This window comes from Camelus dromedarius, chromosome 16 (genome assembly GCF_036321535.1).
Source record: "Camelus dromedarius isolate mCamDro1 chromosome 16, mCamDro1.pat, whole genome shotgun sequence".
In the NCBI taxonomy this organism is placed as follows: Eukaryota; Metazoa; Chordata; class Mammalia; order Artiodactyla; family Camelidae; genus Camelus; species Camelus dromedarius.
This window is the reverse complement of record NC_087451.1, coordinates 39572500-39585112: the sequence shown is the minus strand read 5'-3', so window position 1 is coordinate 39585112 and position 12613 is coordinate 39572500. Positions and strand designations below refer to the sequence as shown.

The following is a 12613-nucleotide window of genomic DNA, read 5'->3' as shown; positions in this document are numbered from 1 at the left end:
TTATATGTATGTTACTACAATTAAAGAAAAAAAGACACGGGGATCGAGGCAGAGAGTGGAAGATAAGGTTCCTGGATTAGGTAGTGCCCCCTGCAGGAGGATATGTGTGTGCTGACTGCAGGAGGGAAGGCCAGAAAAGGATAAGGACGGGGACAAAGTCCCTGCGGTGCAGCCGGGATTGGGGGGCTGGGGGGTGATGATCCAGAGGAGATGTCAACCACTGGCCCCATAGGAAGCCAGGTGCTCAGGGCAGCGGCCAGGGCTTCACTGGACTGGAGGGTGGGCATGTGGAGGTGTAGAGAGGGGAGGCTGAGCTCCAGAGACGACCGGACCCTGGGAAAGTCCAAGTCTCCCAGGGGGGAAGATAAGAGGGTTTGTCAGAAAGGTGGGTGAACACCAGGGAGGAGGGTCTAGAAGGCCAAGGAAAGGGGCTTTGTGCAGAGGCAATGCAGGGGACCAGAAAGGTAAGGGCTGGAGGTGTTTGGGGCATCTGGCATCTCCCCTTAGTCAGAGGATTCCAATTGCAGGGAGTGGTGGGGGCCAAAGCCAGAGCCGCTAAGTAGGGATGCCTGAGAGGTGAGGAAGAAGTGACGGTGATTACAAACCAGGCCTCGGAGAAGCCTGACGGAGGAAGGGAACGGACAGGTAGGAGGACACAAGATAAATGGAGGTGGGGGTGAGTTTTCTTCTTCCTAAAAAAACAAGAGACTGTCCGTAGACTGAAAGGAAAGAGCCAGAAAGATGGGGGTAGAGATACTAAAAGTGGGGTGAGGGCTGGTCCTAGGGGGCGATGAGAGGGATGGGCTCCAGGTTCAGGTGGACAGGCTGGCCTGGAGAAGCCATGGGGTGGACATGGCATCTGAAGCAGGAGGGAAGCCAGGGACGGGTGGGGAGGCAGATAAGCCTGAGGCCCCAGCAGGGCGGGAAGTGGAGGGAGTTTCCTGCAAACAGCACTGTGTTCTAGGTGAAGATGCAGCTGAGGTCATCCCCTGAGATGCGCGGGCTGGGGTTGGGTGGGGACCTGAGGGAAAGGGGGAGGAAGGGCCAGGGCTGACCAAGCCCCTCAAACTCTGAGCAGGCTGGCAGGTCACACGCACGTCCAGTGTGGTCTCCTGTGGCTTAAGGGATGGGAGGCCTGGGTCTCAGCCCCAGCTCTGTCAGCACCAGAGTTGACACAGTGCAAGTACCTTATGGAAAACAGGGTGGAGGCTTGGAGAGGCAGTTGGAGGGTCTTCCTGCTCTAGGTCCTGCAGTTCTGAAGTTTTCCCCTGAAGGTACAAAGACCTTTCTGGAAAACCTGGGCAGGGAGTGATTTACTGCCACCTGCGATGGGAAGGAAGATGGGAGATTGGAGGTCCCGGGAAACAGGACTCAGAGACGCAGAAGCCCAGGGGCACCAGTGTTGGCAGGGTGTGGTCTGGACAAGAGCAGGGGGTATGTGGGCTGGAGTGGACAGGAGCTGAGGTTGTAGAGGTGAGCTAGGGCTGACAGTAAACCACTGTATACTAATCACCACATGCCAGGCAGGTGGGTCACCTTTTTATCTAATCTCCTGTCTATACCGACTCTTATCACATTCATTTTACAGAGTGAGGGGAAAAGGCTCAAAGAGACAGAGTAACAGTGGCTTTAAAGATTTGAGTCAGGCCACTGGCTGCCGGCTCCAACGATGGGGGATTTGGGGAGGGGAGGTTCTGGTGCCCTGCGAACTGGCTCTTTTTGGACAAGTCCATTGTTTCTCTGGGGTGTCATGACATCATCAGTCAACTGAGGATGATTTGAGGATAATGGGCATCCCGCCTCCATGGGTTGCCATGGGGATCAAACACATGGACACGAGCAGGAGACCCACCAGGCCAGCTCTGCCAAGCAGCCACACCAGCCCTCCTTGTCTTGGAGCTACAGCTCCAAGCCTTGTCTCAAACAACCAGTATCGCCCACACACATCATTTCCAAATAGCTGTACAACCGTCTGCAACCCGGTCATCCCGATTCCTCACTGACTGAAGTGACCTCTCACAAGGGCATCCTGTTCTGTAGGCTATCCCTCCATTCAGCCCCCAGACTCAGCCCAGTCCCCTCTTTCATTCACATCATCCCAGACGAAACAAAACAAAACCTTAGAGATTCAAAATTAGCTCTAAAGGGGATGATAAACCAGACTTCGAAGACAGGCAGAAGCCCCCCCATCCTGTGCACAAGCACAAAACATTGCTTATTGACATCATCGTAGCCTCCTGGGTGGATGGGAAGTGAAATCTAATCTGTTTTAGATCATTTAAGAGAAAAAAAAAGTCACAATAACGATCTTTAAACTATGTCCTGGCTTCATGAATCTCACAAATTGATTCCGTCTCATTTGCGAAAAAAAACAATTGAGGATAGGGTGGAATATGAAAAATAAGAAATCATGGTAGAACAACAAAAAATAACCTATGGAATCACTTTCTTATCTCCTCCCCAATCCTAACAAAAAGAAGTTCACTGGGATCTAGAAAATGTGTGCTACTTCGAGAAACTGCTGATTAAAACTTGGCTTAGAACAAGCGTTTTGTTCTAAAACCTTCTGAAAATAAGGAAAGGAATCAACTTTAGCTCCCAGTTGGAGTATGTTTCTGAATTGTTATAAATATTAAACTCAAGTAATTTGATATGAGTTTTTAAAAGGTCACAGAATGACACAAGGAAGCCAGGTAGGAATTTTAGAACTTACAGTTTTCTTGACCCTTGAGGCTTGAACCTGGAAAAGACAGAAGAAATATGTTGGTTTCATGAGCATCAATGCTCCCGAAGTTTAAGCGATGCGGGAAGAGAGTAAAAACTCACACAGCAGAAGTGTCAGCAGGGCTGTGAGCCACACTGTGCCCCATTGGGTCCCCCCCAGCTGCATCCTGAGAGCGGAGACTTCGGGCAGTTAGTTCTGCCCTGGGGGCAGAAGACACTTCCCACGAGACACAGATGAGAAGCCTGTCCTGTGAAAAGCAGAGACCACGCTGGGAGCTTCTCCAGGAGCTGCAGAGAGACTGGCCTTGGCGCTGGTCAGGTAATGGCGGCCATGCTGGAAACCAGGAACAATGCCTGGGCCGCCTAATATCTCCTCAGGAAATGACTGGCTTTCCTGAGAGGCCACTGAACGCAGCTGCTTTGTTTAGCTTTTTCATGGGGGAAAAAAAAAGGTACCAGTGACATTTACTCAGCACTCTCAGCCCTCCTTCTGCCTCGCCCAGATTTAGGGCCCCTTCTCATGGCAGGGTAAGAGGGTTCCTCCGTCTCTCCAACCTCCCCTCAAAGGGCTTCTCTCCTTAGACTCTCACCAAATCTCTCTGCTTTTTCCTCTGGCCCCCCACAAAGGGGCTCTTGTCACATGGCATGAGTCTGGACCTCCTGCTTCTCCTGCCAAGGCTGTAGAGAGCTCTGACTTTTCCAGAAAATTGCAGGTTTATCAGGGAGACCTTGTAATGGCTCCCCATTACCCTCCAGAGAGAGTCAATTTCCCAGCTTTCACAATGCAGCCCTCGCTTACCTCTCCAGCCCACTCTCTCATCACTTCTGTCTTTGCCCCTATATTCTGGTTGCTAGAATTTATAGTTCCCAGAACATGTCACATGTCTGTGCCTTTGCCAATGCTGTTCCCCTGCCTGGAGTACCCGTCCCCTTCTTCTCTTCTGGCAAATTCCTACCCCCTCATCATAACTCCGGTTCGGCATCAGCTCCTCTGGAATTCCCCCGTCTTCCCCACACTGAGCTGCCCTTCCTCTGGGCTCCTCATCTTCCTTGTCTGCCCTATGACAGACACTTTCTACCATCTGCCATAATGGCCGTGCCTCCCACAAGTGGACTGGTGGCTCCGTGGTGGCAGGAACAGTGCCTGGGACCTAGTAGATGATCAAAAAAAATTAGTAAAATGGGTGATTGAGTGAAAGAGGACAAGTTAACTGTATTGTCTAGATTAGATTATCATCACCTTGGGGTCACGGTGCCAGTTTCTGAAATGCTGCCCTTTAATACTGTCACATGGTAGAGCTAAGTCAGATCTGAACTGGGACCACAGACACTAAAGCCTTCTCTGCCTCAGGGCAATTACCGAGAAGTGATGGCTTCCAGCTAGAGAACAATTCCTCTCTCTGATCTATGGTTCAGTGGAAGTTTTGATAAGAGCTGTTAAGAGCGATACATGCATAAAGGAATTTATTCCATTGTGTTTTTCACTTTGGTTGTTTTCTTGTTTTGTATTTTCCATTCCCCACTGTAAACTATCTTCTTTGGCAACCTACTGGAAATTATCCCCACCCATCTACCAAATTTTGATTTGACAGAGAAAAAAAAGAAAACACCATGAGTAATAAAATAAATGTTGGCTTCAAAGGTTAACTTTTACATACTGTAGTGTAAGCAACTTTTGCTTCTCAAAGTGACATTCAAGCTCTAGTGATAAATGTCCCACCCATGCTCCTAACTTCCAAAGTAAACTAAAAATTAGTCATTGTTTCATACACAATGCTAATACTTTTTAAAAAGCAGAAGAAAATAAAGCTTTATTTCAAAACCAAGGGTTAATGTTTTAAAAGAAAAGCAGAAAAACTATATCCCACAACCTACTCTATGCACCAGAATAAATTTCCAAAAGGACCAATCATCTGAAGGTACAAATTAAATCATAGAAGTTCAAGAAGGAAACATGAAAGAATTCCTCATGGCCTTGGGCAGAGGCTGGTTTAACTAGGACTTAAAATCCAGAAGTATGTCATAATACAAAAGACTGATAAATTACACTGCACGAATACACGTTCTGCTTTGCAAAAAAACTTCAGTCAAGAGAAAAACATAAACCAGAAAAAATATTTGCAACTCACATCATAGACAAAGAGCTAACCTCTCTAAATGTAAAATGCTCACAGAAATCAAGAAGAAAAAGATCAACAATACAAAAGAAAAATGGGTAAAGAGAATGAACACATAGATAATATAAGAAAAAGTATCTGAAATTTAGAGACAGGCAAAAAGGATTACGATGTGTTCTTTCAGTGCTGCCTGCTGACTAGGAGGCTCTCCGAGGAATTACCTGACTCTCTGGGGGTATGTAAATCTTTGTTTGAATTGCTACTTACTATATTAAGTAGGATATTTTATGGTCAGTAAAGGTAAACATTTACTTATGGAAGGCTGATAGCAATGCAAGTTATCTGTAGTGGGGGATGGGTGGTGGAACCTGGGCAGGTAGGAATTTTCATTGTAAAATTTTTTTTGATACAAACTCTTTTTACTATTGAAATAAGGTTGATTTACAATGTTTCAGGTTTATAGCAAAGTGATTCAGTTATATATATATATATTCCTTTTCATATTCTTTTCCATCATAGGTTATTACAAGATACTGAATATAGTTCCTTGTGCTATACAGTAGGTCCTTGTTGTTTATCTATTTTTTATAGTAGTTTATTGTAAACTTTTTGTACTTTTTAGTTTTTAAGTTATGTGACTATTTTTATCTCTTTTTTATATTACGTTTTAAATTTTTAAGAAATTGAAAATTAAACAGCTTTATCAAGGTATAATTAACATGCAATAACTGCATATATTTAAGTTACAATTAGAAAAATTTTGACGTATGTGAACCCCGTGACATGACCACAATTAAGAAAATGAATATATACATCACCCCGAAAAGTTTCTTTGTGCCCCTTGGTAATCCTTTCCTCCCTGCACCCATCTCCCCATACCTACCATCCCCCATGCAAACACTGATCTGCTTTCTCTTATAGTGGGTTAGTTTGCATTTCTAGAATTTCATATAAATGGACTCATACATTATGTACTTTTGTTGTTCTTGGTTTTGGCCTATCTTCTTTCAATAAGCATAGTCAATACTTCATTCCCTTTTATTGCCAAGTAACATTCCATTGCATGAAAATATCAGTTTGCTTATTGATCTGCTAAGGGACATTTGGGTTGTTTCCAGGTTTGAGCTAATATAGATTGAGCTACTATAAACAAGCTTTTGTCTGGACACATATTTTCATTTCTCTTGGATAAGTACCTAGGAATAAAATGCCTGGGCTATATGGTAGGTGTACATTTAGCATTTTAAAAAACTGCCAAACTGATTACACCATTTTACATTCCCACCAGCAAGGTATGAGAGTTCTAGTTGCTCCACACCCTCACCAACACTTGGCAGGTCAATCTTTTCATTTTTTGCCATTCTACTGGGGAGTGCAGGGCTGTCTAATAGGAAATGGTTTTAATTGGCATTTCCCGAGTGACTAATGATACTGAGCATATTCTTATGTGTTTGCTTGCCATCTGATGTGTCTATTACAATCCTTTGCTCAATTTTTAGTTAGGTTGTTTTCTTAGTATTGTGTTTTTAGAATTATTTATATATTCTGGATACAAATCCTTTATTAATTATGTGATTTGCAAATATTTTCTGCTAGTTTGTCTTTTGATCCTTAAGAGTTGTCTTTTGATAATCAGAAGTTTTAAATTTTAAAGAATGAAGTCCAATTTATCGATTTTTCCTTTTATGATCAGTCTTTTGGTATCACATATAAAAAAACCTTTGCCTACCAAGGTCTTAAACAATCTCCCCCCTGGTTTGACACTTTGATTTATTCTCTACTTTCAATTAACTTTTGAATACAATGCAAGGTATGGATCAACGTTGTTCTTATCTTTTTTATTTATTTATTTATTTTTGCATATGGATGTCCAGTTGTTCTAGCATCATTTGTTGAAAAGACTATATTTTCTCTAGTGAATTCTCTTTGCATCTTTGTTGATAAATCAGTTGTCCACATATATGGACGTATATATTTCTGGAGACTCCATTCTGTTCCACTGATCTATTTGTTTATACACTACCACACAGCTTTAATTTCTGTAGCTTTATAATACATTGAAGTCAGGTAGCGTTCGTCCTAATTTTTCTTCCTTTTCAAAGTTATTTGGAATATTCTATTTGCCCTTCCATATGATTTTAAAATCAGCTTCTCAATTAAAAAAAAAAAGCCTTTTGAGATTTTGACTGGAATTTCATTGACTCTATAAATCAATTTGGGGAGAACGGACAACACTGAGTATCTGGCCCATGAACTGGCATATCTCTCCATTTATTTAAGTCTACTTTCTCTCAGCAGTGTTTTACAGTTTTCAGTATACTTTTCATTATAAACCTCTGTGTCCTTTTTAGTTTATAAATCATGTAAATGCATTCCTATTAAAAATCAAATTAAGAAATTGCATTTTAAAATAAAAGCTGCGCCTCGGGGGTTGGAAATCATTTGAAATGGCTGCTTGTACCCACTCCAGCCGAGCCAGCTAGTGCTGCAGTGGGGCCACCTGTGCTGGGGCCTCAGTGCCAGATCAGCACTGGGCTGGTCCTTCACAGCGCTTGCGGATACTCATGGGAGAGTCTTCCTCCTCCACCTACTCTCCATGGGTCTGCCTGTCTGTCTCCCTCTCATTCTCTTTCCTGGGAAACTACTCCTTCTAGCTCTCATGGAAACCTCTTCCTCCTCTCTATGCCTTGGCTATAACAACTTAGAGATAAGAACTGAAGCATATATTCTCCGTCAATTATTTTATTCTTCGAAAAGATAACTATGCTCCTTATTCTTTATTTGTAAAGCATGAGTGTCTTATTTAAAGTTAAAAATGTGCAAAAGGAATTTTTTCTATTTCACTTTTTTAAAAATAGGAAATTGAGTGGCTTTTTATATGTGTCTGGCTTCCACATACCTTCCCCCTTCCTTCCCCTGGTTCTTAGTGAATTCCTTAATCAGAAAGGAAAAAAAAGGTTCCACATGACTATTTTAACTCCTTGGTGATTAATCAAGAAAACTGACTCCTACATCGCCAAGGATGGAGACCCCAGGCGCACCCAGCAGACACAACACACTCCACCCAGGACACTGTTTATCCCACAGCACTACCTTCTTCTTCCTCTTCGCAGCCAAAAGGCAGGTGAAGGGGCACAGAGTGGTTTCTATGTGCTCTGCCTCTGCCTTCAAATTCCAGGGATGTCACAAATCCAAATCACAGCAATCCATTAATTGCCTGAAGAAGCTGCCCAGTGGAATAAACCTCAGGAAGTGGTTTTTCTGAGAAGCTAGGGATGGGTGGAGGAGGAAAGGTGGGGGAGGCAGGCAGCAGTGATGTCAGAGGGCTACAGGCACCAGGCAGGACCAACCTCCCATCTATTTCATGACCACAGTGATAGAAAGTAAGATATTGGCCACCTCCCCCAGCCTGTGACATGTGACCAGTCTGTGATGGCGGGGGGTGGGAGGTGGGATGGGGTTGGTGTCCTGACTAATTAACCCCGGCAAGTTTATGAGTGGGACTAATACCCCATTTGCCAGATTTGAAAGTCACCGAACAGAAGTGCACGTACTAATACACAGACCAGAAGCCTGGGGTTTCAGCGCCTTCTCTGCGGTCTGATGGCGGAAGTGTTTTGAGGTTCACTTTCCGCACCAATAAAATGGGAATAATATGCCCACTCTACCCATTTCACAGGCTTGTTATCAAGAGCAAATGAGAGCAGCATTTGAAAGCACATTTAACCAGCAGAGCACAGTAAGAACGCAGTAACAATAAAAACAGTAAGAGTAATAACAATAGTTGTAGTTCTGCTTTGGGCCCCAGCTTGCCCTATCTGAATTGCTGTTCTCGCAAATCAGCTGTCTTAATGAGCTCAAGGGGAGGGGCTTAAAGTCCCTAATTCAGTGCTTACCCAGGTCCTGCCCTCATGGCCCAAGTCTGGCCCCTTGCAAAGGTGGGCAGCAGTGCAAAAGGGAGGCAGGTTGGGACAGTGCTGTTCCTTCCTCTGCTGGAGGGCCCCCTCCATTCCACTGAAAGGAGAAAGGCAGGATTATATCAGGATTCATGGCTGAGGGCCCTTTTCTCCATTAAAAAAAAAAATATATATACATATATATATATATATATATATATATATATATTTACAACTGCATTGGTATAAATAAGAATATATTAAATAAATAAACAATGTGTACATATATATGTACATATATATACACACACACACAATTACTTGACCTAAAAGTTCTTTTATATTCTTTTGATTAAAAAAAAAAACGATGTTTTTTTTAAGGGTATAGCTCAGTGGTAGAGCGTGTGCTTAGCATGCACGAGGTCCTGGGTTCAATCTCCGGTATCTCAATTAAAAAACTATCTCTCCCCAAAATTTAAAAAAAAAAAAAAAAAAAAGAGAGAGAGAAAGAAAGAAAGAAAAAGAGAAAAGAAAAAAAAACCCCAAAATTTGTTTTTTTCATGGGCCCATAAAAGCACTGTGGCCCCTGGCACTGCACCTCCTGGGCCTAACGGCCGAGTCTGCCCTGACAGCAGGTCAGCTGCACAATGGCCCAAGGGGCCAAGGGGTCTGCTCTTTTCTTCCCCAAGTGGCCCAGGAATTGGTCTGGAAAGAGGCGCAAGAGCCTCACCATGTCCCAGGCACTGAAGTGAAACACTCAATAGGTATTTGTGCCTTCTGTTCTCAGAAACACAAGCAACAAAAGAAAAAAAAAGATAAATTGGACTTCATTGAAATTAAAAACTGTTGTGTTGCAAAGGACACCAGCAAGAAACTGAAAGGCAATCCACAGAATGGGAGGAAATATTTGGAAATCATACATCTGATAAGGATTCAGAATATTTAAAGAACTCTTATGACTCAACAACAAAAAGATAACCATTTCTTTTTAAATGGCCAAAGGACTTGAATAAACATTTCTCAAAAGAAGAGATACAAATGTCCAATAAGCACCTGCAAAGATGCTCAACATTATTAGTCATTACGGAGTTGCAAATCAAAACCACAATGAAATATCACTTCACACCCAGTAGGATAGCTGTAATTAAAAAGACAGACAATAATAAATGTTGAGGATGATACGTAGAAATCTTTACAAGGCTGGTGGAATCGTAAAATGATGCAGCCACTTTGGAAAACAGTCTGGCAGTTCCCCCAGCAGCAATTCCACTCTCAGGTACATATCAAAAAGGAATGAAAATGTGTCTGCACAAATACTTGTACACAAATGTTTACAGCAGCGTTATGTAAAATAGCCAAAAAGTAAAACAACTCAAATGTTCACCAGCTGAAAACGAAACAGGGTATATTCATATGATAGATTGTTATTTGGCAATAAAAAGAGTGAAGTCCTGATACATGCCACAGTATGGATGAACCTTGAAAACATCGCGCTAAGTGAAAAGAAGCCAAGAATGAAAGGCCAAATAGTGTATGATTCTATTCATATGAAGTGTCCAGAAGAGACAAATCGATAGACACAGAAAGTAGATTTGTAGGTTTAGGCTTAAAATAATATAAACTTATTTTTTTTCACAGCTCCAGAGGGCAGAAATACAAAATTAGTATCACTGGACTGAAATCAAGGTGACAGCAGAGCCGCATGCCCTCACTCCCTCCGGAGGCTCCAAGAGATAATTTGCTCCTGGCCCCTTCCAGCTCCTGGCAGCTGCTGGCTTTCCTTGGCTTGTGGCTGCATCCATCTAATATTCAAGGCCAACGTCTTCAAACCTCTGTTCTGTCTTCTCATTGCCTTCTCTTCTGTGTGTCAAATCTCCTTTCTCATTTAAGGACACTTATGATTGCATTTAGGGCCCACTCAGATAATCCAGGATGATCCACCCATCCCAAGATCCCTAATTTAATCACATCTGTAAAGATCATTTTTCTCTATAAGGTAGAATTCACAGGTTCCAGGGATTAGGACCTGATATCTGAGGGGACCACTGTCAGCCCTTTTCAGAGGGTGTCATGATCCCTGTTACAGATGGCAAAACAGCCAGAAGGTGAAGTATCAACCAGTTCTCAAGAGTCACATCCACCTGCTGATGCCTATCTGGCTTGCTCTGGGGCCTTCAGTAACTGACCTTATAAAGTACCTTCGTGGGCAGAAGATTCAGATCCTGCCCATGACCTGACACACACGAATCATGAGACCAGTACCAGCTCCTCAGGAGTATGACCTGGGCCATTGCACAGGGCCCTGTGCTCAGAACAGTCCATGTTGGGTTTAACACCCCGTGGGTGGCATCTTGAAATTCTTAATAATGCTGTTAAAGGGGCCCTGCATTTTCATTTTGCAATAGATCCACAAATCATGTAACTGGTCCTGCGTGTGACTTTGGGCAAGAATAGGAACAGATGAGATGAGGTGGGTGGAAAGGTTCCTGCACACTGGCCTCCCCTCAGCCTTGGAAAGTATCAGACTCCCTGCCCCCTGCCCCATCAGCCTGCAGCCAGGCTGCCCCTCTGCTTGGAAAGCTCTTCTTAACCCCCCCCCACCCCCATCTAGGTAACTCCTCCTCTCCAGGCCCAGCTCAAAGGAGACTCCTGGACCAGAACAGGCTTCCGGTTGCCTGTTCTCAAAGCTCCCCATCTGCCCCTTCATCGCACCCATCACTGCTGGTAATCCCGTATGTATCAACATGATCCCCAAGAAGCATCTACCCCATTAGACTGTCAGCTCCATGAGGATGGGCTTGGGTCTCTTGGGCTCACCGCAGTGCCCATGCAGTCAACACAATATCTGTGATATAGTGGGCCCTGCAGAAATATTTGCTAAGTGAGTGAACGAGCTGGAAGCACAGCCAGATGTAAACGGTCATCAGGTAAGGTGGCCATGCACAGGCCATGGTGTCAGATTTGTTCCAGATGGTGGCCTCAGCGCTGAGCTAGGCTCCCTAGAGGCAGAGAGGGCCAATGTCAGCTCCTAGCACAAGGAGGCCAGATTCAGCCCTGAAGGGAGGGCAGGCCGGAGACCAGCAGAGATGACTAGGGTCTGAGAAGCCCACAGGCGTGAAGGAAGAAGTGGGTATGGTGGTCTGGGGGGCCTGGTCCTCCACGGGGCCTGAGTGGGTAGCAGCCTCAGCCCACTCACATATTCTCCCCTTAGGTGAGAGGTGGTTAGGGCTGGAAATGGGCCAGGCCAGGCCTCCCCAGAGGATCCTGATAATCACTTCTGATCCCACCTTGGGTGAGCTCAGATTGGGCCGCCAGAGAGAGCAAATAATAGTACCTGATCTCCAGTTACATTTGAATTTCACAGAAGCAGCAAGTTATTTTTTGGCATAAGCATGTCTCACCCCTCGCATGGGACATACCAAAAAATTATTTGTTGTTTATCAGAAATGCAAATGTAACTGGGCATCCTGTGTTTTATCTGACAACCCTCGCTCAGGACCCCTTCTGGGAAGCAGTCTGTTTCAAGAATGCTTCTCTCTCTGGCTTACCTCATGTAGTATGACTACACCAATTGATACTACTTATTTGTGAAATCTAAAAAAATTACACAATTGAACTTATTTACAAAACAGAAACAGACTCACAGACATAGAAAACAAACTTATAGTTACCAAGTGGGAAAGAGGGTGGGAAGGGATAAATTGGAAGTTCAAGATTTGAAGATACCATTATATAAAAAACAGATAAACAACAAATTTCTACAGTATAGCACAGGGAACTATATTCAATATCTTACAGTAACTGATAATGAAAAAGAACATGAAAAGAAATGTATGTATGTACACGTATGACTGAAACATTATGCTGTACACCAGA

The 12613-nt window shown here is 43.7% G+C and overlaps 1 protein-coding gene across 1 annotated transcript in view; it reads right to left on the bottom strand.

Annotated features, from left to right (window-relative positions):
• Window positions 1-3111, bottom strand: part of PECAM1 (platelet and endothelial cell adhesion molecule 1) — a 48107-nt gene extending 44996 nt beyond the window's left edge. Inside the window, exons 1-2 of the mRNA XM_010983982.3 lie at window positions 2827-3111; window positions 2714-2740 (exon numbers count right to left, since the gene is read on the bottom strand). Of these exons, the coding sequence (XP_010982284.1) occupies window positions 2714-2740; window positions 2827-2890 (91 nt within the window). The 5' untranslated portion in view covers window positions 2891-3111. The remainder of the gene's footprint in view (window positions 1-2713; window positions 2741-2826) is intronic.
• Window positions 3112-12613: the final 9502 nt, after the last annotated feature.